This window comes from Scylla paramamosain, chromosome 14 (assembly GCF_035594125.1).
Source record: "Scylla paramamosain isolate STU-SP2022 chromosome 14, ASM3559412v1, whole genome shotgun sequence".
NCBI classification, from domain to species: domain Eukaryota; kingdom Metazoa; phylum Arthropoda; class Malacostraca; order Decapoda; family Portunidae; genus Scylla; species Scylla paramamosain.
This window is the reverse complement of record NC_087164.1, coordinates 22,747,788-22,771,915: the sequence shown is the minus strand read 5'-3', so window position 1 is coordinate 22,771,915 and position 24,128 is coordinate 22,747,788. Positions and strand designations below refer to the sequence as shown.

Sequence of the window (24,128 nt, the reverse complement as noted above, 5' to 3'; positions counted from 1 at the left end):
GGAGTTGTGTGTGTGTGTGTGTGTGTGTGTGTGTGTGGGATGTAGTAGACAGACATGGGGCTTGAATTATTGCCAACACACACACACACACACACACACACACACACACACCGTCAGCCACCACATCCATGTTACATCAAGTTGCCTTTGATTGCACCGCGCGGCAAGTGAACCACCGCGATGCAGCTTTGGCGTGAAAACCGTAAATAAATTGTAAATATAACCCTCTGCCTAGCACAAGCAGCACCTTTTGACACGCCTGGAGGCCTAATGGCGCGTTTGTTGATACCCTCATATTAGGCTAAATGTCCCTGTGTGTATTTGTTTGCGTCCGTGTATTCTTTCTCTTTCTTTTTATAATTTATCTGCTTGGTTGGCTCTCTCTCTCTCTCTCTCTCTCTCTCTCTCTCTCTCTCTCTCTCTCTCTCTCTCTCTCTCTCTCTCTCTCTCTCTCTCTCTCTCTCTCTCTCTCTCTCTCTCTCTCTCTCTGGTTTTGCCCCTGCAATATATATGAGTAAATATTTCAAAGCACACCCTTCCATAAATTGTGAAGGGGCGTCTACTTTTTTTGTCGGTGTCGCAGGAACAATGGTTATAGTTAAGCTGGAATGATCCGCAACTTTGTTGTTGTTGTTCCTTCTTCTATTCAGTAAAAGAATTTTGAAATGAAACTGAAATAAGTTCATCCCCCCGACATAAATTATACGCGCTGGTCATGGAAGCGTTTTTAATATGTGTGCTGGGAATTCAAGTAGCGGTTTGCGTCGGTATGTATTTTTGTTCTTTGTGCATTCCAGTCTTGACGAGTAGCCTCTCATGCTGTTTATTTCCCGTTCTCTCTATATATAATACCTCGCAGTTACTTGCTTCTGTCTGGTTACAGTATTAAAACTTGATCATAATATTACAGAATCTCGAATTGGTATGAAAATGTTGTGTTTCATAGGAGCCGAGAGAAACCAGTGCCTTGTTTCAACTCTCGTGTGGAAGGGAACTTTGTTATTGTTTGTTGTTTGCTTTATTCAGAGTACTACACCATTCATTGGAACGGGGAGAGAGAGAGAGAGAGAGAGAGAGAGAGAGAGAGAGAGAGAGAGAGAGAGAGAGAGAGAGAGAGAGAGCAGGGGAAGCGGTTGAAGTTTGTGTGTGTGGGAGAGGGGGAGTGGGAGGGTGTATGCGTGCGTTCGTGTCATTATTTGTTTACACCTTTATTTGTTTGTGTTGCCGCTACTCGCCTGTGTGGGTCGTTGGCCGGGAGCTGAAGCCTCGACCCTCCGGCAGTGTGTGAGCCGTGCAAGTCGAGGGAGAGCCGCGGGCCGTGATGAATGAGGAGCTGTTTTTCGAGGCCCAGCAATGAGCGACAAAAAACGTTTTCCGGGGAACAGAGTAAGATAAATTTGTCTCACTGGGACCTGCATCATGGTGACAAGGGAGAATTTTATCACAGGTAATGGACTTTCAGTTATCCTTAATGTGTCCTACAAAGCTGGAGACTCAAGATAATTTTTTCCCTCTTCGTTTTGTCCATTTTTTCTTTCGTTTTTTTTTTTTTTTTTTTGTGCCACGCTACTCTTACTTTGGCTCATTTGGAGTTTCCTTCATGGGGCCTTTCGAGTTGTATTTTGTCTTTTTGTTTGGTATTTCAGTGCATGTCTTTATTTCTCGTACCAAGTGCAATTCACAGTTATACCGAACTGTAGCGATACGATAAAACGGTATGGTATTCAAAAGGGAGAGTTGAATTAAATTAACATTCCGGAATTAAATTCTAATAAAAAATAAAGAAGCATGATTTTTTTACGCTGATATAAGACATTTTCATTTTACTTATTTATCTATTTTTTAATCATGACACTACAGTGCTGTAGAATTACAGTTTTGCATCAGACTCCCATTTAAGAGACTATTGATCTAAATTCTTGATGGGATTAAGATCTTGATTTATTGAAATTCTTTCCGGTAAATATCACTGCGAAAAAAAAAGAAAAAAGAAAAGCCAGCAGATGTCGTGAGGATAATCACTGGGATGATCAGCTTGACAGAGAAAGCACACGGGAAGAGGTAGAATCCAACTGCAGCACACGTCAGATAGCGTCAAGAAAAGGATGAAGAAAAGTAAGAAAAAAAAAACTTCACATGAATCTAAAGAATGAAAATGAATAACCAATCATAAAAGAACAGAGGAGAAAAATTGAAAGAAACTGACAATACCGTGCCTCTCGAAAATAAACGAAAATACTGTGTCATGTCTTTTACTTTAAATATAATACTTTATCAACAACATATCTATTGCTTTTTTGTTTTTCTTTTGTACTTTTTTGTGATTAGAGATGGTGAGGTTACGTGTTTAGGAACCACCACGTGTAGTTCATTTAGACTTCAGTGGTCTCTGTATTCTTATGTTCTCCTTTGGTTGCTCCCATTAGAAGTCGCCAGAGCAGATTATGTTTCTCCAGTAAACTCGATCTTCTGCTCCTTCCTCTGTCCTACCCACCACTTGCATGTCTTCTCTCCCTGCATCCATATATCTCTTCTTTGATCTTTTTCTCTTCCTCCTGCTGGGTAAGTCTATATTCTTACATTCTTATTACAAAAAAAAAAAGACCCTGAATTACAACTAAATATTAACATGTTCCGTTAATCACAAAGAAACACAAAAGGAAAATGAAAAGCAACAGATTTGTTTGTGGAAAAGTATAATATTTGAAAGTAAGAAACGTAGCATTGTAAAGGTTGAGGTTTCTTCCCTCCCATTCCTTTTCATTCCCTCTCCTGTTGCTGTCACACCTGACCGAGTTCACGTGTTGTCGAGTTTTCATTCTTAGTATACAGCGTTGGAAAGTTTTAATGTACCTGTCCCTCCACCAACTCTTTCCTTTCGTCTGTCCTCGTGATTCGCACTGCACTGAATCTTCGAAATTTTCCTTTCTATTATAGTGAGACTGTACAACCTCTCCCAAGACCCATACTCGTCTCAATAATTACGTCACATTATAAATATATAAATGAATACTACCAAAGACTTCAGGAACATTTAACGTATCTCGTGAAATGAATAAGGAGTGTTTCCCTAACTTACACTTTTTTTTTTCTGGACTGTCCAAACTCAATTAGCGGCGCGTCAGTGGTAAAATAAGAGGTGAAGAGGAATTAGTAAATGAAGGCGAAGCGTCCTGATGAGGCCTGCGGCGCGTGTGGAAAAGCTGCAAGTTTCGACGAGAGGAAAGGATTTACACGAAACTGAGAAAGAATGTGATTAAAATGATGGAGTAAAAGAGAGACAACGTCAACGTCACATATCTGAAACTTCCCCGTCAGATGCCAATTGGTGATGAGGAAAAATAAAGGAAATAAAACTGACCATGTTTGTCAGTTGACCTTGTTATCAGTAATTGCTATGTGTGTTTTTTTTTTTTTTTTCGTTTATACTTCAGTGCAGCTTGTGTGTGTGTGTGTGTGTGTGTGTGTGTGTGTGTGTGTGTGTGTGTGTGTGTGTGTGTGTGTGTGTGTGTGTGTGTGTACGCCGCTCTGAATTACATATTTTCCCTTAGATCTTTGCCAGAAACAAAATGCTAAATGACTTCCTGGTCTTGCTTCCCTTGCCCGCTTTGCTTTCATACACATCCTCATTACTAACAATCTCGGTTGAAAAATCCTTGATGATGTTTCCTTTTTTTGTATTTTTAACTAGACACGTTCGGTCTTTTTCCTTCAGTGACATGAAAGGTGAGTTGTTTTCTTTGGAAGGAATACGTTTTTTTCTTCTATTTACTGCGCCAAATATTCAGAAAGTTTATGAAAATAACCTGACAAGCGAAAGTGTTTTTTTTTTTCCAGTGTTTATGCTATGGTTCCCGTTAATTCCACTTGAGGAGGAATGTCTAGGATTCTATCACGGATGAGTGGCAGCGTGACTTGTGAAAGGAACGAAGAGGTGATTTTACTATGGACGAATGTTTTCATCTTTGGGAAGGCGGTTCTGGCCGCCATATGAAAAAAAAAAAATAACTGAAAAAAAATAAAAAATATTAAGCCAGTGCAGAAGAGAATTATTAAAATCATTTAAGGTATGAAAAGTATTCCCTAAGAAAGGATATTGAAGCTTTTGAATTTACGTTCCTTAGAGAGGCGTAGATTAAGGGGTATCTGATAGAGGTCTTTAAGTGTTGGAAGGGATATAACAAAAGTGACATAAGCATCAGTGTCAGTAAAGGTAAGAAAAAGCGGGTTAAAGCTTGATAAAGTTAAGTTTTAAAAGACATAAAAAAAAACCCTACTTGACCACCCCCCAAAAAAAAATAGTTTTCAAAATAGCGATGGAATAAAGTAATCGAGTTGCTTGTGTCAAATTAATAGGAAGCGTTAAAAGATTAGAGAAATTTCTGGATGAGGATGATAGATAAAAATTGCTGGGCACGTATATGTCTGATGCCTTCCTGCAACTTTCCTCACACTAATCCTTCATTTAAGACACGTCCATCATAATTTCGAAAGCTAATAATATGAAATGTGACACTGCATTAAAATTATTCCTTTGCTCTTGGTGCTTGATGAAGACTTGGTGAAGGCATTAATTTTGTTCATCAGAGTAATAATAAGTAATTTATGACAGAACACAGTAATAATGAAATGATCAGTAGCTCTTTGTTCTTCATATTAAGGGGAATTTAAAGAATGAGAATGAATAATCCTGCATTGTATAATGATGGTGGTATAATAATAATAATAATAATAATAATAATAATAATAATAATAATAATAATAATAATAATAATAATTACATAGATACATACATACATACATATATATATATCTACATATAGCAGTCCTGTCTCCCCAAAAATAAAAAAAACTTTCACATTTATACTCATTCACACACCTCTCAGCCTCTTGGCCCTAGAAGGAGAACAAAAAGCATAATGATGATAATAATAATAATAACAATAATAATAATAATAATAGTAATAATAATAGCAATATATTTCATAACAAATTTCATAATAATAATCGAAACAGTTATTGCAATAGCCTCTTTTTTTTCGGAGGGTTTTATTTATTTATTTATTTATTTTTTTTCGGAGAGTGGGGGCAGAGAAATGCTGTCTTGTACACCGTCTTTTGCTTCCACTAAGCTGAGTATACAACCATCAGTGCCTCGCCAATGATAAGGACGTGGTTCATTGCTATTATTTCTAGTTGAATATCTACAGTGTTTCAGTTAACCTATTGTGTTTAGCTGAATATCTACAGTGTTTCAGTTACTCGTATTGCTCAAAGAAGTAATCTGTACGTAGTTATTTTAGTCTTAAAAAAAATTAGATCCCTGATATAGTAGTCACGATTTATTCTATTGATATTTTTAACCATCGGATATGTACCGTGTGTTTGTTAGTTTGTTAATGTTCAAACAAGGATACAATTTTGGGAGACAATGATGAGTAAAGGTTTGGGTTTTTTTTTTTCCCCCGTGTTGTATTCTTCCTCGCTGGGATCTTGACTGTCTGAATTCCGTATTTTTGGGTTGAATGAGGGTCGTGCAGCACCAGTTGCCGCCATTGTCCCATGACTTAAGTGCCTGGGCGGTTGTGTGTCTCCATGACGGTTAATGTATTGGGCGAGAGATCATCTTTAAAGGATTATTATGCCTCTCGCCTGCCTCTTGATCGCCGTTATGAGGCCGCGACACTTCATCACAACTGGAGCAGGTGGAGATAGTTTCCTCGTGAGTCTTATTCCCTAGTGCCACAGCCGTCAGCCGTGTCATGCTCATGTCACATTTGTTGGTGTCTCAGAAGCTTCCTGCGTGGGTGTGTAGACGCGTCACGACCCTGGTGCCTGAAAGGGATCAGAATTCCCCCTTCTACACTTTATGCGAGAAGAAAAGACTATTTAGAAGCTCAGAAGAGATCGTGCATACATAGAATATAATACATTTTTGTCTTACTGATCCTTGTATATGAGATGCTTTCATGTTAGCTGATATAAGAAGCTTGTGCGGAAGTGTGGGTGGAGGAGGCGTGGCGACGAGTAGAGGTGAGTCCCTCGTCAGCAGACAGTCACTCGTGGTAATGGCGGTGGCGACCATTGGCCTGGGAAGGCGAGCAGCTGCTTGCCAGTGGTACACTCGTTTGGGGGTGATTTGTGTGTAAGAGTTCTGTCGCCCGGCTACCACCACCACCACCACCATCACCACCACCACCACCGCCAGGAACACCACCGGCAGCAACACTGTCACGGCCGCCTTTATTGCTACTCGTAGTTTTATTGGTCCTGCTCCTTGTATAGTTTTATCATTACGTGTACTTGTGTTTCTACCGGCGATTTGAAATTGCATCTGCCGCTGTTGGTAATAATTATGATAAAAATAACAGCGATAATAATGATGGTGATAGTAATGAAAATTAGATGAATAGTTAGATGAAGAGGAAGAAGAAAAGAAGAAAAGAAAAGAACAACAGCAGACCAAGAAGAAGAAAAGTGAGATAAGCAGTTAATGAGAAGGAGAAACAACAACAATCTCTTTCTCTCTCTCTCTCTCTCTCTCTCTCTCTCTCTCTCTCTCTCTCTCTCTCTCTCTCTCTCTCTCTCTCCTCCTCAGCAATGGTGTTAGGCCTAGAAATGTTGTGCGCCTTTCTTGCCTTCTTTGTGATAAGAAGCTGCCGTCTGAGTGACCCAGTCTCTCTCTCTCTCTCTCTCTCTCTCTCTCTCTCTCTCTCTCTCTCTCTCTCTCTCTCTCTCTCTCTCTCTCTCTCTTTTAGGAAGCTTAGGAAATGGTGCAACAGGGAGTGAGAGAGACTGTGGATATGCTGTCTCTGTTATGATATTGGTCCAATTGCTGCCTGCCCAGGTTAGTATGGGGCGTCTTGGGATCGATGGCACCTTTAAGATAACCCTATGATGACAATGTTATGGCTTCGTCCAGGAAGGTCTTTTTATGAGGCGTGGTAAGTGGGAGCAACTTTGATGTTAACCTAATGGGGGGGTCGGCTTTTACTACTATCGATTTAAAATGTTGAGCACCAGAAGGGGTGTATTCTGAAAACATGGGGTACTTTAAATGGTAACAATTTGCAAGGAATATTATGTAGTTTTGTTGCTTTTGGATGTTTTCTGTGCTGAGTTGTCGCTGCTTATTGTCCTGCCTACCTTTACTGTAGAGAGGATAAATTTAGTTGATGGCAATATTGATGACCGTTTTAGTTATAGACAAATTTGTTGTACCATTAATTACGTGATGTTGTTTTGTTGCTGTTTTCTGTGGTGTATTTCTCACTACTACTACCACTACTAATGTACTGCTACTACTACTATGACTATTACTGCTACAACTAATAATAACAATACCATAGCCATAATTACAATACCGTAGTAATAAAACAACAAAACAAGGGTCTCACGTTGTCTCGGCTCTCCGGGACACCATTACTAACGCTCCAGCAGCACAGCGTCAACCATCTTTCATGAGGAACACTTTTTACACAACAATTAATGCAGAACAACAAGTAATTTCACGTGTACATCCATGGCAGTATTTGTGCACCGCTAACTTTGGAGCAGTTTTCATGTATGTTTTAAAACTGCTGTTATTGCGACTCTAAAACCGAGAACGGGTTTTCGTAGGGCGCTGGGTTCTTATTGTCACCTCAGTTATTGTATCTTAGGGGCAGGAAACATACACGTGGGGGCGTCTTGTCTTTCTTCCCCACTGACTCCATTTCCGCGGACGGGGCTCTGTGGGAGGGGGCGGTCTTTCGAGCGTACAACCCTCCTATTCAAAATAACTCGCAGCGGAATCGATCACCTTGCTCCGTCCCCAAACTTTATGCTCGTTGCCTCAGTTTCGTCTTTTCAGACACAGGTTGATGAGCAGGATCCACTTCTGGGAAGCGAAGCGCTCGCCCTTCCCTGTAACAAGAATTTGCGTTCATGGACCATGGGCGGAATAGGCCTCGATTTATCTTGACGGAATGATGGAATGCCCGACCTGTTATGAATCACGCCAGAAGAGAATTTAGGATACACAGCAGGGTTCGTGGCGCACACAGGGACGTGTTGCACTGCCTCCCCAGATATGTGGACTTTGGTGCCTCACGAGCCTGCAGCTGGTCCTCCTTGTTGAGCGTTCCATGTACCAGATGACGGTACAGTTCAAACAGCGAGACATGCCACCAGGAACCCTCAGTCTCAGAATTTTCCGAAGGAGCTCACCGTATTCCAATTCGCAAGTTCCCTGCCGCACAATGTAAACGCTAGACATCTTTCTTCGAAAATCACTGTGCCTGGGATTCTGACTTTTTTTTTTTTTTTTTCAGACTGAGGACGCTCACTGCGTAGAATTTAGTTTCCTCTGCGGGTGGATATTGATATAAATTAAGAACAGTTTAGCAAAAAAATTGTTGGCAACAGAAAACAGACTGACTGGATGAGACGACGGAGCTTGGCATCAGAACATTATGAGTGAAAACAATAGCGTCGGATATATCGGGAATAAAAAAGCAACATAAACAAAAGAAAAATAAATAAAACTTTAAAATAGAAAACATTTATCTACATGTGACTAAGCACATTTCCTAACCAGTGTATTAAGCAGCAGCTGTCGTATTAAAAATGTGATATAGTCCACGCTCCACTGAGGCGCTGCTGCAACAGTCCAAGCCTTTCCACACCCGGCAGCTCTCCATGTCTAGCGTGACGCCGCCACCTGCGGTTTATCATGTGCCGTCCATAATGCTGGCTTGCAAACTGTTGTCTTTCTCTTCTTGCCTGCATCGGGAATGGGTTAGGTATGTGGTGCGCGGCTGTGCATAAATATGTATGCCGACCACTTTGTGGAAATGGCCTGGAGGGCGTGATGGCCGGCGTCCTGTCATTACAGCCTGATGGTGACTGCACCCTGCTCTTTTTTTGTGAAGAGATTAGAGGAGTGCACGCCACTGAGCAGTATTATTGAGTAAATTGACGCGATAACACTAAATCATGGACTTCTTTGGGGAATTACTGCGGATATTACAGCAAGTCAATACAGTGCACGCGGTATGTGGCCAAGGGCGTACATCCTATAATGTATATGCGTACACCTTCCTCACGTGTGTGTGTGTGTTTGTGTGTGTGTGTGTGTGTGTGTGTGTGTGTGTGTGTGTGTGTGTGTGTGTGTGTGTGTGTGTGTGCAGTCGGTATTCCTTGGGAGGCAGTATGTCCCGCAGTAAGGTCGGTGACCTGGCTCACAAAGGTGTCTGGGGGGGTAGTGACCAGCCACCGTCAGGGTGATTTGAAGGCACCATGGCTCTTTATATGCAAGGGTGCTAATTTTTAAGAGGCGCCGCCCGTAATACGTTCGTCACTGGGACACCGTGATCTCCTCGTTATCATTCCTAGCGGTCCGGCTTACTATTCTGACACGTCTCGTTCCCGTCCGTTTTATAGTTCAGTGAACCCGATTTTAGGGGAGCAGTCCCAAGAGGAAGCCGTCTTAAGTGGTTTGATCTCCCACGTCACCCACTCACCCGCAAGGCTTACACAGGAAGCTGCAGGATGGAGGATGTTGGGCCTCGGCATCAAGGAGCTGTGAGGAGTCGATGCACCATTAGTGTGTCTTTGAGCTCGGGAGTTGTTTGTCGTGCTCTTTTTATAAAGATTTTGATAATTTGTTTCTTCTGGCGGCTTTATAGATAAAACGCTTAGAGTGTCCTGTGCTTGAATTGCCTCGTGTCTCGTTGTTTTACTGAGGTTTAGATTGAGTGTTTGAAATGTGCGGTGACTGAAGATAGTGAAGGTGGAGGGTGAAGGACGGAGAGAGATGCATCGCGGTAGATTGTCAAGGCGAGGAGAGAGTTGCATACATACGTCTTGCTGGTGAATGTTTACCATACTCTGCCCTGAACAGCCAAGGTTGCTTGCTCCATTTCTTAGACTGGTTGTGTTTATTTTCGCTGATGTGTGTGTGTGTGTGTGTGTGGTGTGAATCGTCCACACACACACACACACACACACACACACACACACACAAACGAAGACTATGGTAAAGTCCAGATAAATATAATGAAAGGTTACGTTCACCGAATGTAATAAATAATACATAAGAGATACAGTAGATGACTCGGAGATTAAAAGTAAATGTGTTGCGGAACTGCTCGACGCGGAACAAAGGAACCCAGTGAAACAGTGAAAAAAGCAGCGGCTAAAGTTCTCAATAAGTAAGGAAAAAAAAATGGCCAGGGTAGTTGGGAAAAAAAAAATATATGGAATTAAGTTTTTAAGAAATTCATATCAAAGGGTAACGCAACACAGACATGGCAAAAATAAATAAGTAAATCAAATAAAAGATATCCTGTAAAGCCACTGGACTGCATAAAAGCAATTGAACCATTATTGTAAATCTTTCATATCTCCTGTTATCAAACTGCATCATTGCTTTATCGGAAAGGGGAAAAAATGCCGAAAGAGAGCTTTTATTTTGAGTGGAAAATGTGTGAATGTACTAAATGAATAGCAGTAAGTGGGAGGCTAAGTTTAGAACGTAATCCTTTGGAAAGTAACTCTCAAAGAGGAAGGGTTTAAATAGTGAAGAGGATTATTACGGAAGACTTGAGCTGCGACAGGAGAGAAAAGAAGGATTAGAGGACAAAGCGAGTGCAGTAATCATAAGGTTCACATGGAGAAACGGAAGACGAGGGAAAGGAGAAAAAAGATGTAATTCACTGCGAGAGGAAGTCTTAGAATCTTTGATGTAATGATGGAGGCAAGATTAACACAGACAGGTGCTGGTGGTGTTATTGTGGTACATGTATGTGTTCATTACTTGTGTTGCCCACCGTTGAATAATAACTGGTGAATTCACTCTTAATGACAGTATAATACTATTTCATTTAAGTAGCCCTGGAAGTTTAACTTAGGAAAACATAATTCTAAACAATAAAAGACTTAAAGTATTCGAACAATGACTCCTTTTCCTGCCAGTGGTGACTGCCAGTGGGGAGTTGTACTCTACATAAGCTTGCACCTTGCCATTTTATTATTATTGTTATTGTTGCCCTTGGCCGGTGTCAGTCCTACTTAAAAAAAATAAATAAAAAATAAAAAATAAATAAATAAATAAAAAATAAATGTCATATATATATATATATATATATATATATATATATATATATATATATATATATATATATATATATATATATATATATATATATATATATATATATATATATATATATATATATATATATATAAATGAGAGAGAGGGAGAGAGAGAGAGAGAGAGAGAGAGAGAGAGAGAGAGAGAGAGAGAGAGAGAGAGAGAGAGAGAGAGAGAGAGAGAGAGAGAGAGAGAGAGAGAGAGACGGACTAATTGATGAAGTGAGGAAATAGATCCGGACCCTGCATGGCCTTTACTGCATGGCCTACTACTACTGTCCAACACTGATGTAATTTCCAAAGAAAAGGGATTTGGGATTGGAATCCATTGCGCCGTGACTCTGGGCAGAATGGAGTCTGACCAGCCACTTTGCTCCCCAGGCATCATAACAATTCTATAGTTGCGAGTGCATGGTAAAGCCTGCTGCTCCCCTCCATGTTGATATAGGAAAGGCTCGGATGGAATTGAGACCCGGAATGCTTATGGTTAAAGATCTGGGATTATTTCCAGTGGAGACCCCTGTGTGTGTGCATGGAGTAGTCTGTACGTCCCGGATGGTCACCGCCAACCTGCCTGTTGGCAGCAGTTGTACTGTGTGTAGCAAAACTTTTTGAGACGGGGATGAGTGTCTGAGGTGATGGCCCGTACCTACAGCTGGTCAGCTCGTGGTAACAGTGTCCATCGTCGGAAAGTAAATATTAACATTCCTTGCTGGACGTAATCTTTTTTTAATTTATTTTTTATGTTAATGATGATAAGACTTGCTCTTACTTTGATGCCTCTTGCTGATATTGGTAAAATATATTATGTACAAAGAAGCTGTTTCATTATAAACTTCAAGTGGTCTCCGCGGAAGACGCTTTTACAGTGCATTGCTGGCACTAAGGTCTTTGATTCTGTGCTCTGTATCGACGCTGGCGGGTTCTATTGTAGATACTAATAGTTCTTTCCATGAAAGTCGCCTCTTCTTGTTGTGGATGCCACGCATGGTGTGGAAGTACTGTACTGGTAACTTGTTAGACTGATTCGTGGAACTCGTTATTGCTAATTCTCATTAAAGCATTCTTCAGCATTATATGATTTTTTTTTCTGATGTAGACTCTTCAACTGACAAAAATATGCTGCAAAATTCAAACTATGTAGAGGCAGAATTATATTACTCACGAACATAACATAGTAAGAGAAACTGCTATAGGGTAGACCTTGCACGTTCCTTGTATAAAACATTGCTACCTGACTACACAATATATCCACCCATCATTCTTATTCATTAATTGATCTAAACTACTTTTAAAATCTCCCGTTTGACTTGACTTTTAAAGATATCAGGTGCTCTTAAATGTGAAACTGCTTGTTTACGGATTTATAATAAATTCCATATGTAAAATGAAGGAGGCAGACATATACACAAATACATACATACATTCATATGTAAACTACATTGAAGCAAAAAAAAAGTATCGAAGTTAATTAAGCCTAGAATTAAAGAAATACAGAAACCCAGTCTTACAAACAAAACAACATCAATGTTGCCAGATGTGTGACCTCTGTCTGGCATAATTGTCGCAGCAAGACCTGAACATTGTGCTGTTTTTATTTTGTTTTTACAAAGCTAAAACTTTGCACCCTAATTTTTTCCTGGAAACTTTTAATTTTGACTAGTATGAAGAAATAAGATGCATGAAGGAAACGTTAGGAACAAATTACTTTCCATAACTTGGTTACAATACAATTTGCTTTTGGTCTGCCTCTCTGCGGTATTAGAAGTGTAATATTAATTTCCTGTTACATTAATCACTGAAATAGGAAAGGCTAAGCGCCAATTACGTAAACGAAGAAAGTTAATAATCATAGCTGGCTAAAAAACGACACACACACACACACACACACACACACACACACACACACACACACACACACACACACACACACACACACACACACACACACACACACACACACACACATACACACAGGGCACAATTTTGCAGTGTACTGAATTAAGCGCTGCGAAAAAGTTCTCACTTTTTCCATATAAATTCCGTCTGTTTTCCACGCACACACACACACACACACACACACACACACACACACACACACACACACACACACACACACACACGTAAACAATTATTTAAACCTTTACAGTTTACACAACTATCTGCTACAAACTTGTTACTACAGCGACAAAGTAGAAATTAATAATTACATCATTGGACAGGCGATCCCGGAATAATACTTTTCATGCTAGCTTTCCCATTTGCACTGAATAGATAAGAAGCCACGAATGAACCTCACCTAATACCATTACAAGCGTGACACATCTCTTAAGCCAACCTCAACACGCAACACTCTGTCTCTCGTAACCAATAGAAAGAAAAAAAGAAAGTACATATATTAGTCTTGGCAAATAAACGCCACTCAGCAACTGCTTATAAAAAAAAAAATTAAAGAAAGGCGAATTCCTAATCTAAGAGAGGCGGTAGTTGGCATTCGTGGGTAAATAAAAACGGACATAGCAAGACAATTTTTACGACAGTTTTTCTTATCATTTATGTCGGCCGCTGTCAACATTAAGGAAGCAAATATAAACTGGAATATCAGGGTAATATTTGTGGTTATTTTTCGTCTCCATGTCAGGCGCTGTTAAAAATAAGAAAGGCAATAAAACTAGAATATCAAAATATTTGTTTAATTTTTTTTGTCACTGTCAGATGTTATTAATTATTAAAGCTGATTTAAACAGTAATGCAAGAGTTATTTTTGTGTAGGTTTTTCGTCCCCTGCATTCCTGTACATAAGATAGGGTTGAATTAATCTGGTGACTCAGGTATGTAGAGAAACCTTGATATATATTTTTAGCCAGTGTGCTCTGTACTGTCTTGGATGTAGAGACTGATATGGTGAATGGTCTCAAGTCAGTATTTGAGGGCATATTTAAATTCTGCTTTTTGGGTATTGGAATAAAGATAAATTACATGAATGGTAAAAGGAAATATGTTACCTAAAAGGATATGAAAAGCAGTGACTGTACTGAGGCACTCCAATGAACTATGTTGATATAAAAATTCATTTCGTCTATCAGGGGCAAAGCTCTAGATGTGTTGCTTTTATTTTCATCAGATTATTACAAGCTGAGCCGCTGATATAGAGTGTGGTGGTGATTCAGCAGTGCAACTAGGTAATTTACTTATCTTTTTTACTTATTGTTCTTGTTTTTGTTTAAAGCTCAAATGTTTAAATAGGATTTTTTTTATTAAGAACTGCATGTGAAGTTGTAGCGGCATTTTCTGATGGTTCACGTCCCGCTGCCCAAACGTCGGATCTTTTGACCTAACTTGCAGTCGAATACCAAACACTGTCATAGTAAAAAGAAAAAATCAAGTACCATACAACCATCACTTCCATCGTGTTCAGGGCCTTTCACCAATCCTAAGTCTTCTGATCTGCTCACAAACTCCTCAGAAAACATAACTGTTAAAATTCTCTCAGCATATCAGGTCACATAATATTGAGGAAAAACGCCAAATTCAGTGGAAGTGAGTGATGCATGTTACTCGACTTTCCTGCGCGACATTGTGTGATTATAAACCTGTCCACACCAATCCAGGCCAGCCCAGTTGTCCGTGTAGGATTTTCCCTTGCAACGGCTCCGTTTTTTTCTGCTGTTGATTGACTGTTAATTCTGTTGGTCGTGTTTTTTCAGTGCACGGGTTGCTGTTCTTGTTACCGTTTACCAATGGGGGTGTTGTTGTTGTTGCTATACTGCTGTAGTTGTTTTCGTTGTTGTTGTTGTCGAAAATCCGTGATAAAAACTGAACTTGAACACTGGGTCTGTATTTTGAAGCGATTCCGCTCTCGATACGACTGTTTACATAGGCCAGTGGGATAATTAGTCGAGATCTCGTGGTGTTTTTTTCCCACTGATGGTGTAGAATGATTATTAAACCATCACTAAAATTATGGAAACATTTCTGGAAATCCTTGTAACTTCAGGAACATAAGAAAAGAACATCAGAAAATAAGCGAAGCTATTTCCACCTATCATCCACATCCATGTGTTTAATCCCCTTTTTAAGCTCCTTAGTAACTCAACACTAACGAGCTGGTTACTGAGTCTATTCCATTCATTTACCACTCTTTCTTAGCGAGAGAGAGAGAGAGAGAGAGAGAGAGAGAGCAGACAAGATATTCTACACGCCTAGAATCATGCTTCGTTTACATTAATCCACCATATCCATCATAAAGTACTGCTGTAACCTCTTCAAATTAATAAACCACTGCCTTGGACGTAAATTCTCCAAATGCACCAATTTAAAACAGGTGAGCGATAAACTAATAGCAAATACAGTGTAATAGAATGAATATATATAGTATTGTTGATATCTGAAGGAGAAACTCACTGGTATAATCTCATCTTCGAGTCTCTAGTGCTTCGTAAATTGCTTTATATCTGAGAGACATGCATACCAAGTGCCGGCCTGAGGAGGAGAACTTATGTAACAAGCACTGCCTTCACGAAATCTTAGTGAATTACTGAGCCAGCTACTTGTTAAATCAACAGTTGCTTTACGTACGGGGCTATCTGAAAACCGGTTACCTGCATGTGCGTTGGGCTCGCCTCCTGTAAGTCAACTAGGTGTATGTCTAAATCCGTGTGTCTAAGCAACGTTGAATCAGTGCAGGATGAAGCATCGTGGCCGTGGTACGTGTGAAGGTATGATTCTCTCTCTCTCTCTCTCTCTCTCTCTCTCTCTCTCTCTCTCTCTCTCTCTCTCTCTCTCTCTCTCTCTCTCTCGCTTCTCATAATATTAATTTTTACCTGCTTAAAATAAAAGAAAGTTCTGAAAGGAATTTATGCAACAGATCAACTCAGACAACTCAACAGAACCATTATCTATTTCCATAAAGGTACAGTCAGAACTCTGCCAAAAGAGATGAGCATTAGTAATGGTGTGTAGGTAGCGTATATTGAGGAAAAAGAAGGACGGCGCCAGTCCCTCCACAATCGCTGCTCACATATGCAACATCCCGGAGGCCGTGACGATGAGCAGACGCACTCACACACGCTTGAGATTCATCACTGGCGTAGGAGCGGAGAAGAGTACCAAGGTGTTTCGTGTCTTCGGACTGATAACTGCTGGACTGAACGTACCAGAGACAGACAGACAGACGGACAGGTATACACTAAAATAAATAATGAAAAAAAAAAAAAAAAATAATGAATACCCACTTTTCTTTCTGTGTGTAATGCAGTTTGAGAGTCTTTTCGAGTATGTTCGTACGCATCTACATCTCTCAATACTTTAGTTCCAGACGCTCAGGATCATGCGACACTGTCATCAGCTGGTCACCTCTGCCAGTAAAAAGTAGTAGGTAGGATGTTGGCTTGACTCAGTGTAGAGATGTTTTCAAGTTTAGAGAGCTGGGAAGGTGGCATTTTTTTTTATTTCCTTTCTCATATAACAACAACAACAACAACAACAACAACAACAACAACAACAACAACAACAACAACAACGCTTGTATCAAAAACAATAATATTACATTGATATCTGAAGTATTTTTGATGCATATATTCTAATCTTCATAGGAAAACTCACAAGAGAATAATACACGTCAAATTATCATTCAGTTATTTTCCAAGGCATTACTTGCACACACTAATCATTAAGAGAGACAGGCTTGCCACTTCTCATGAATATCACAGAATTACTAAAACTGATATGATGAAGACCATGAAAGGAAAGTGAGCTACGCAGTGGCTCAAACCTAGACATTTTCTGCAATACTTTGCATGTTTATGAGCCAAGACGACAACACTCAGAGAAAGAAGATACGAGTATGCTGGCATTCGTGTTTATATTGCAGATAACAAGATGAAAGCCTAGATCTTCGTCGGAGTTGGAGAAGGTTATTGTATTGCTTTCACTATAGGGTATTGAGAGGGATGGTATGCAATCCTAGCCGTCTTGTGGCAGCGTGGCCATGACATCAGGGTTATAGTAATTACACTTTAAAATATAATTACAATTATAGTTACTTTCAGAATGTTTAGATTATGATTATATTCATAATGACATTTGAAAATAACAATTGCATTACAATTATAATTACTACATAGCGGATTCGATTACAATTACGATTTCCTGAACTGAAAGTAAACTTTTTTCTGATTGTAATAACCCTTTATTTACCAACAGTAACAAAAAACAAAAATTGCACAACACAAGACTCGCTAAGGAAATTCCATATGATCCCCCTTCGTATTGCTGCTTCATCGAACATTGATATGAAAGTAACAAACACTCCAAGGAACACACGCTAATCAATCAGTCCACGTTGCCCGCAACAAATGAACAAAAATTTTATAAAAGATATTGTTACAGGTCTGTCACTATACATCGAAATTCCTCTTTAGTGCACAATTTATTGCACTTACCAGCAACAATTATTGTTACACACAGTAGGACTGAAGTTAGCAGTAAAAGACCCGTCCGTTTCTCGTTTAATACGACTTACTACGCAAACTACAGGACACGGTCAGGAGCTGGACGTGTGCATGGCACGTGCTCACAGTCGCCGCCACTAGCAGACAATACTTAAGTCTTATAAATTATAGGGAACCCATCACTTATGGAGCTCGACCAGTACTACCTTCTATTTCAATTACAAATAAATTACAAATCACCACATCGTTTAATTATAGTTATATATTATAATTAAAATGTCAGTTACAATTACAAATACAATAATACTGTAATAACTATTTTTCACTTATATTACAATTACTTCAACCCTGCTTGCCATCAGAGACCAGCGTGGCAACGACGGCATAATAGTCTGTACAGCCGACTTAGCTGTGGATGACTGATGGGCATCGCACACTGAGCCGCGTGATTCCACAATGCAGTCAGCCTTTACATAATTGCCACCCACTCATATTTTGCGCTTATGTGACTGACTGTAGATGTTTTACCTTTCACTTTTATATAAAAATAGTGTTTATTTTATAATATTTACATAGGTAATGGAAGTTTCCATGTGGGTGACTTTCGGTGTTTCACGTTTCCTTTGTCTGTTAGTTTTTTGCAGGAGCTATTACAGAATTTTCTCTTTCATGTTACTGAATCTCAATGTTGCAGCTCTCGTTTATATATTATTCTTTCTACTGAGTGTGGGTTTCAGATGGCAATGGAAGCTGGATGATAATATATAAATAAAGGAAATGTTGCCTGTTTAGCCTACCTCCCAAAACCTCGGATCGGAATAGTATACAAAAATTCCCGTATTATAAGTGAGGCGCTTTCTGAGGACCGCATGTTCTTCGTGTAATTACTTAAACTCTTCGTAATATTTCCTAATCTGAAGAGACTAGTGCTACCTCCCTGACGCATCATGAGTTATGGAGTTAAAGCAAAACCTCGGAGTCACTTGACTTCACTTAGCGTTTTTGTTCTTCCTGTTCCGACACCTCCGCTGATCTGGCGGTCTTTGCGGCCATTTGTCATGTTTGTCTCGTGGCTGTGAGGGCAATGAGTGAGGTGCCCTGAATGAAGGTAGAATAAACACACACACAGGATTACCGTTAACTGACATACGATCTGGAATTAATGAATGGATTTGTTCATGTGTATCCATTACTATATTCTACATTTTGTGTCGTCACTAGCATTGTATTCAGCAAGAATTTAATTAGTTATAGTAACCCCTCCATCGTGATTTCAACCACACCCACCAACACACGCACGCGCACAAATGGGCACAGTGGACTGTAACGCTTTGCCATACATTCGCTTTTCACGCCAGATATTTCATACGTGTATACTTCGATTTCTGTATTGGATTATGCGTGTGAGCGAACTGAAACGCTATTGCTGCTGCTGCTGTTGCTATTGCTGTTGCTGCTGCTGTTGTTGTTGTTGGAGTTAATGATGGTGGTGATAGCGATGACTATTTTTAGACTTGCAGCTATGATCACACACACACACACACACACACACACACACACACACACACACACGCGCGCATGTTATGAAATAGAAAAGGAATGCAAAACCTCCACACTTGCTAGTTGGTGAGTTCACGCTTTCTGTACGGAAATATTTCGTACCTTTTTCCCTATAAAGTGAACACGAGACGCAATGTAATCAGCTTTAATTTTTGACAGGTTTATTTCAACTTACAAATATTCATTACTTAGGTTCTCTTTTTTCCACTTTCCATGTCATTGTACTTCACAACTCACATTCACAAGTGTACGAGGGAACCGTGGCTACCAGCACGTATTGATTTACAAATACTCTTGGTGCTTCGAATACTCGCCCCAGTCAACATTGTTAACACGAGCCATGTTGTTCAAAAGCAATCATCGTGGTTTCGGAAAGCGCCACAAGTGTGTAGGTAAGTGCCGTACGTAATGGAAAATTAATATTCTAATGGACTGCTTGCTGCTTGCATGTTACCTTTTCCAAATACTGGCAGACTTTTGTTTTGGTGTTTTGCTGTAGTACTGGAAGTTATTTCTGTGGAATACTGTGGAATATTGTGGACTGGAATATTGTCAATAACAAAAAGTTACTTGAAATTAGCGAAAAGATTATTACAGAATTTACTTGATATAGGATGATGATCTCTATATATATATGTGACAGGTGATTAAAAGAATAATCGCAGAAAATATAGTTTTTACTTAAAATTTGGATGTGAAGAATACACATAAGAAAATAATAAACATAAAAAAAAAAAACATAACCAACAACATGTGGACAGAAAAGAACCCTTGTTGGAGACCAAACATGTTTTGATGAGAAAAAGGATTACTGAAAAAATATTGAAGCCATTACCTTGAGGGTGGTCAGGGAGGGAATGCTAAAAAGTCAGTGGGGGAAAACGTGCGGCGAGGCAGAAGTTACCAGGAACTCAAAAGATTAGAATGTATTCATGTGTACAAGAACTTTTCCGTGAGCTTACTTGTGCCGGAAGGTGTACCGTTGAAATGTATGATCGTAATACCTGACGGAGTAATTGACAAGTCGACTCACTGACTAAAAAGAATAATGATAACAAGAAATACTAAACCAGTAAATGCTGAAATGGGAATTTATACAAGTATGAAGTCATTATAGTATATAATTTCAGAACACATCTAATCCTTACAATAACCTCGTGATATATTGTTCTCGGGAGCAATTTATTGGTCTCAGTAGGGGCATCCTTTACGTATTTTTCCGCTTAACCATCTAACACGAGGCTACCAGGAATGATACGCTCCTTATTCTTTTTTTTTTTTTTTTTTTACCGTAAAAGAGAACATTCTTCTTCACATGTTCCTTTTGACATTTTCCTTGATCCCAAACAACCGCCGTTTTTCACCACCACCATCATCACCTCCTCCTCTTTGTACTATTTTTTTTTTCACTGTCGTTATTGATTTTTTTCATGGCAGCTTTTTTTTTTTATTAATGCCATTGCTTCTACTGTAGCGGTAGTCGGTAATGCTGGTGACAATGATGCTTTATGCTGCTGCTACATCACCGCCATCACCACCACCACCACCACCACCACCACCACTACCACCACCACCACCAACAACAAAAACAACAACAACAATATTTCTACTTTTAATTCTTGTCTACTGACATAAAAAGAAAAAAAAGAAAAAGAAGAATCACTACTATTATTGCTACTACTAACATTTTAGTTACTACTGCTAAGACTATAAGTACTACTACTACTATCACTCACTTCTGCTGCTACAACTTCTACCACCACCGCCACCACTTATCACTGGGTGCGAATAAAAACACACATATCGAAAAGAGATCCGGTATATCCACGAGCTCACGCCCTTTCACGCCTCAGTTCATGTCACATGTGGGTTAATAGTGAAGGAGGGAGGTGAGAGAGAGTCGATAGTCAATGAAAGAGTCAATGAAGGAAAGAAAAAAAGATTGCATAACTTAAATAGTTGATAAGCATCATTATTATTGCTACTACTACTACTACTACTACTACTACTGATACTACTACTACTACTACTACTACTACTACTACTACTACTACTACTACTACTACTACTACAATGCTGCAGATATGTAAGAGAGAATAGAAATCACGATAGTGCATTAGGTATGATTTTTCGTGTGTGTGTGTGTGTGTGTGTGTGTGTGTGTGTGTGTGTGTGTGTGTGTTGAATCCGATGGCCATTTTCATAATAAGAGTCGCTGAATAAAATTTGAATACACGTAAAAATCGTATGCACACACACACACACACACACACACACACACACACACACACACACACACACACACACACGTCAGCATTCTTCACTGCGCCGCAGCCATGAGTCTCCTGGAGGAACACTCAGCGTGACACTGATGCATGGCGACCCGGGGCGGCCTGGGTGCTAAAATGCCGCCCTCCACAGTGTTCCATTTCCTGTCTCATGAATGCCTCCACTCTTCATGTTCCCTAAGCAAAAAAAAAAAAAAAAAGAGAGAGAGAGAGAGAGAGAGAGAGAGAGAGAGAGAGAGAGAGAGAGAGAGAGAGAGAGAGAGAGAGAGAGAGAGGAATATACTTAAGTTTTCTTTTATTTTTTTCAGCACAGAAGTCGTTTCTATCATTTGATTTTTATTTTTTTAATATTTCCTTTCATTAATGTACTAATTGATACTGCTATAGTATTTGTTCATTTATTTATTTAATTTATTGTCTTTATGTAGTTATCCGGTTGTTATCTAAGGACTTTCTCATCGCATTGCATTCATTAAAGTGATTCATTACACTTTTTTTTTCTTTTTAGGTTTTAGTACGTACTTCCTCTTTTACGACTTTCTTTATCGTTTTTATGTCATAATTTTTTTTCAAGGTTTTCGTCACTTAAATTTCTCTTGCTGTTAGTAAAGAAAATGAAAAAAACTCACATTTAAAGCACAGTACTCGTGAATATTCAACGATATATATGTATATTTTTCTACGTTTTAGCCGTAACAACATTTTTTTTTTGTTTCCTCAGGATTATACATTTTTTTCTCCACATTTTATTCTTGTCAACGTCAGCATCGCTTCGCCGTTTCCCTTTACCTTTGCTATTTCCTATGAGATTCTCCAGTACGAGACAACCCAGGGACCTCAAGACTTCTTGCTTAACATCCTTATCATAATTTAAATAAATTTTCACTTTTGTGAAGACAGAATTTCCCTTAAAGATGGTGCCCTGTGTTTTTAATTAGTAACATCTTTTTTTTTTTTTCTCAACTTTGGTATAATGCTATTTATATATATAAGAGCAATTTAGATATTCTTTGGGTATCCCTAGTATTTTTTTCATCGTTTTTGTACAGAGAGAGAGAGAGAGAGAGAGAGAGAGAGAGAGAGAGAGAGAGAGAGAGAGAGAGAGAGAGAGAGAGAGAGAGAGAGAGAGAATTTTCATTGACTTTTTATTTCGTATTTTCACCCATTCTTTCTCGGTGACTGGCAGTGAAAAGCGAAATGCACTGCAACCTGTAGAGTGAAATATTGAATACTTTATGAATGTTGCACGTTTCGATCACAATTTTGATTCTAGACACGATGTGGAGACCTCGTCACGTAGTTAAACTCGTAATTCCAGTAGTTTTGTTGTAGCCGTGATAGTAGTTGTAATAGTAGTAGTAGTTCTTGTTGTTTCGTTGTTCTTGTTATGTTGTTGTTGTTGTTGTTGTTGTTGTTGTTGTTATATTAGTAACAGCAGTGTAAAATTCTAGGAAGCAAATATTCTGTTGTATAAAATAGTTTCGCACTCTCTATATAGCTACATAAATGTTATTGCATCATTATTCTGGAGAAACTGGTCACACGAGAGGAACTATCGACCCAGCGTGGACAAAAAAGGAAAACAATGAAAAACAATGAGAAAAGTTTTTGACAACTCTTTTCTTCTTTTTGGTTTATTTCTCACCTGAGATTTGTTTCAATCCAACACCATATGAAGAAAAGTGTTATTATATTGTGGATCTGCAATTGTATTTGTAAATTGCATAGTTTCTGACACGATGATGTAACAGGGATTATTTCTTTTTTACACTAAATACGTTGTGTCGTGAGGGTCTCAATGCTGTTTATTAATTTATACTGTATTTGTCAGCAAGTGAAAAAAAAAATACATGAGAGGGATGAGAGAGAGAGAGAGAGAGAGAGAGAGAGAGAGAGAGAGAGAGAGAGAGAGAGAGAGAGAGAGAGAGAGAGAGAGAGAGAGAGAGAGAGAGAGAGATCTGTTAAAAAAGACAGTAATGTATTATACAGAGTTAAACAGCTTTGTACGTCAATTACCGCAAGTAATACTAAACATTTTACCAGAACTAACGCACGCCATTTTACTGCTGTGAAAGGAAGAGGGAAGTACCTTGAAATATTCCCTGTCGTTATTTGTAAATCTGCGAGTCAGTGACTGTGAATATTGTGTGATATCCCAAACATACATAATAACAAGGCGTCGTCCAAAGTATAATCATGGATATACACGACAGTTCTCTAGCACTATAAAAAGGAAAAATAGTAGTTTATGGCAATTTCCTAGCACAGTAAAATGGAAGAAATAGCGCAGTTTATGGCAGCTCCCCATCACCATAAAGAAAATGAGAAATAATGAATAATACAAAGTTTAGAAATAAAAAATAAAAAAAAATAGGGAAACCATAATCAAATTAAAAGTAAAATGCATGAATTTCCTCCTAACTTCAGGTTTGCGTGACCGTCACTGGCCGGGGGTACTTAAAGGCATTTGTCACTCCCTTGATACTGACGACCCACACCGAGGCGCCGCGATGGTGAGTACTTTGTTGCACTGAAATGTTTTCTCTTTGTATTATTTCGTGTGTTAGAGTGAGCAGCGAGTTCAGTTATTAATAATGTTGTTTCGGGCTGTGTTAACTGTCATGAGTGTTCACGTGGGTGTGAGAAAAAAGGGTTGTTACAATGAAAACAATATCGTTACTTTGATGTGTAGTCA

The 24,128-nt window shown here is 39.1% G+C and overlaps 1 protein-coding gene across 1 annotated transcript in view; it reads left to right on the top strand.

Moving 5' to 3' along the window:
* The window catches only part of LOC135107037 (uncharacterized), a 156,896-nt gene extending 133,011 nt beyond the window's left edge, over positions 1 to 23,885 (top strand). Inside the window, exon 6 of the mRNA XM_064016617.1 lies at positions 23,861 to 23,885. Within this exon, the coding sequence (XP_063872687.1) occupies positions 23,861 to 23,870 (10 nt within the window). The 3' untranslated portion in view covers positions 23,871 to 23,885. The remainder of the gene's footprint in view (positions 1 to 23,860) is intronic.
* Positions 23,886 to 24,128: the final 243 nt, after the last annotated feature.